Source organism: Chiloscyllium plagiosum, chromosome 37 (assembly GCF_004010195.1).
Source record: "Chiloscyllium plagiosum isolate BGI_BamShark_2017 chromosome 37, ASM401019v2, whole genome shotgun sequence".
In the NCBI taxonomy this organism is placed as follows: domain Eukaryota; kingdom Metazoa; phylum Chordata; class Chondrichthyes; order Orectolobiformes; family Hemiscylliidae; genus Chiloscyllium; species Chiloscyllium plagiosum.
The window spans coordinates 18,286,166-18,288,835 of NC_057746.1; the positions used below are offsets into that span (position 1 = coordinate 18,286,166).

The 2,670-nt window shown below is 45.8% G+C and overlaps 1 protein-coding gene across 1 annotated transcript in view; it reads right to left on the minus strand.

Moving 5' to 3' along the window:
• Window positions 1–2,670, minus strand: part of LOC122541250 (ral guanine nucleotide dissociation stimulator-like) — a 206,856-nt gene that overhangs the window by 54,117 nt on the left and 150,069 nt on the right. The window contains exon 4 of the mRNA XM_043677867.1: window positions 498–694. Within this exon, the coding sequence (XP_043533802.1) occupies window positions 498–694 (197 nt within the window). The remainder of the gene's footprint in view (window positions 1–497; window positions 695–2,670) is intronic.

Sequence of the window (2,670 nt, forward strand, 5' to 3'; positions counted from 1 at the left end):
AATTAGAGAGTGTTATTGTGGGTAAATAGACAGTGTTGTTAATTGATAGAGTGTTTTGGGGGGTAATTAGAGTGTTGTGGGGAAATTAGAGAGTGTGTTGGGGGCAATTAGACAGTGTTGTAAGAAGGTAGAGAGTGTTGTTATGGGATGGAATGGTGCTCACGGGGCTAATCGCGTTGCACTGCCAGTGGTGGTAATCTCACAGAGCTGTTTAGCGGATGCGGGGGGCTAACCGACAGTACCGTTGTTGTGGCATCGTCACCCCGCTGATTTAAGGGGGGCAATTCTCAGGAAGAGAGTTCCCAGTCACAACCCAGCCCCAAAGAAGGAACAGTTGGTACATTCTGAAGTCCCGGGTGGGGGGTCTGTGACCTGGAGGGAAAGAGAGTTTTTCCTGTGTGACCCTGCCAAACTCACTAATGGTGTTCATCACTTTGACACATCAAATACAGTAATACTCCAGTGAACATCGAAGAAACAGAGGCTAGATGGCATACCATCGGTCGGTACTCTCCCATCGCTGATGGACAGACTCTCATTCTGTAACAGGAGATCTTCAGCTCGCCGCTCCAGATCCGAGCCCGGGCATTCCTGTCGGATATAAAGCACCAGGCGCTGCAGGCAGTCACCATCCAGGCCGAGGAAATCTTCCGAGTACTGTTCTAGCCACGTGGAGAAAACGGAGGAGGCCGTGCTGCAACGTGAAGGCAGGGCAGTTAGGAGACAGGACCTTGGGTCTGTTTCTGTGCTGTACATCTCTATGACTCTATGACCTTGATCAGATGGGCTAATGGGCTGAGGAGTGGCAAATGGAGTTTAATTTTGATAAATGTGAGGTGCTGCATTTTGGAAAGGCAAATCAGGGTAGGACTTATCCACTTAATGCTAAGGTCCTGGGGAGTGTCGCTGAACATAGAGATTTTGGCATGCAGGTTCATAGTTCCTTGAAAGTGGAGATGCAGGTAGATAGGACAATAGAGAAGGCGTTTGGTATGCTTGCCTTTATTGGTCAGTGCATTGAATATAGGAGTTGGGAGGTCATGTTGCAGCTGTACAGGACATTGGTTAGGTCACTTTTGGAATATTGCGTGCAATTCCGGTCCCCTTCCTATTAAAATTAAGTTAAACTTGAAAGAGTTCAGAAAACCTTTACAAAGGTGTTGCCAAGTTTGGAAGGTTTGGGCTTATAGAGAGAGGCTGAATAGGCTGGGTCTATTTTCTCTGGAGCACTGGAGGCTGAAGCGTGGCCTTATAGAGGTTTATAAAATTATGAGGGGCATGGATAGGATAAATAGAAAAGGTCTTTTCCCCAGCGTAGGGGAGTCCAGAACTTGAGAGCATAGGTTTAGGGTGAGAGGGGAAAGATTTAAATGGAACCTAAAGGGCAACGTTTTCAAGCAGAGGATGGTGCGTGTATGGAATGAGCTGCCAGAGGAAGTGGTGGAGGCTGGTACAATTACAGCATTTAAACAGCACCTGGATGGGTATACGAATAGGAAGGATTTAGAGGGATATGGGTCAAATACTGGCAAATGGGGCTAGATTAGGTTAGGATATCTGGTCAGCACAGAAGAGTTGGACCGAAAGATTTTTGTCCATTCTATACAGACTCTAGGATATGGATTGAGTTATATTCCAATAGTTGAACAATAAGACTAGGAATTAATTACTCAGTGTAACATTTATTTATAGTGTGAAACATCACAAGCATGTACATCCTAAATCTGGTTTCAATGAGTGTCCCTTTAGATCTGAAACTTCAATTAATGCCCTCCAGCTGTAAATAATTAAAACCAACTGATGTGTCATGAAGGGGAAGTAGAAATCTCAACCAAAGTTAGCTGGCCAGCTCTTCCAAGTAATGGACTTTGCAATTCCCCACTGAGGTGATGAATTGGCTCTGGCTCATGCAAAGATGCCACTCCCGACAGAGTTGCACTCTCTTAGTATTGCACTGGGTGTATCAACTGGGACATTTAGCTTCATGTCTCTGGAGTGGGCCTTTGAAACCACAACCTCCTTCTGTCGAGGTGAACGTGCTGCTTTCTGAACCATGACGTCAGAATTCTACATTGGTTGTCAAGTGCTTTGTAAGGTCCTGGGGCCTAAGTCTTCCTCTCACACTGATTCATGATCACTTAGACAACCCCTTCATCTTTCCTTTTAGGTTTTTGGAGTGGGAATGGGTTCCCTGATTAGGCATCTCCTGGTGGCTTTGAATGAACTATTGCAGGAAAGAACTCTCCAATAAGCAAAAGAGCAAATGGAGTTTAGAAGATTAAGGGGAGATCTAATAGAAACTTACAAGATAGTACATGGCTTGGAAAGGGTGGATGCTAGGAAATTGTTTCCGTTAGGTGAGGAGACTAGGACCCGTGGACACAGCCTTAGAATTAGAGGGGGTAAATTCAGAACAGAAATGCGGAGACATTTCTTCAGCCAGAGAGTGGTGGGCCTGTGGAATTCATTGCCACAGAGTGCAGTGGAGGCTGGGACGCTAAATGTCTTCAAGGCAGAAATTGATAAATTCTTGATGTCACAAGGAATTAAGGGCTACGGGGAGAATGCGGGTAAGTGGAGTTGAAATGCCCATCAGCCATGATTGAATAGCGGAGTGGACTCGATGGGCCGAATGGCCTACTTCCGCTCCTATGTCTTCTGGTCTTATGG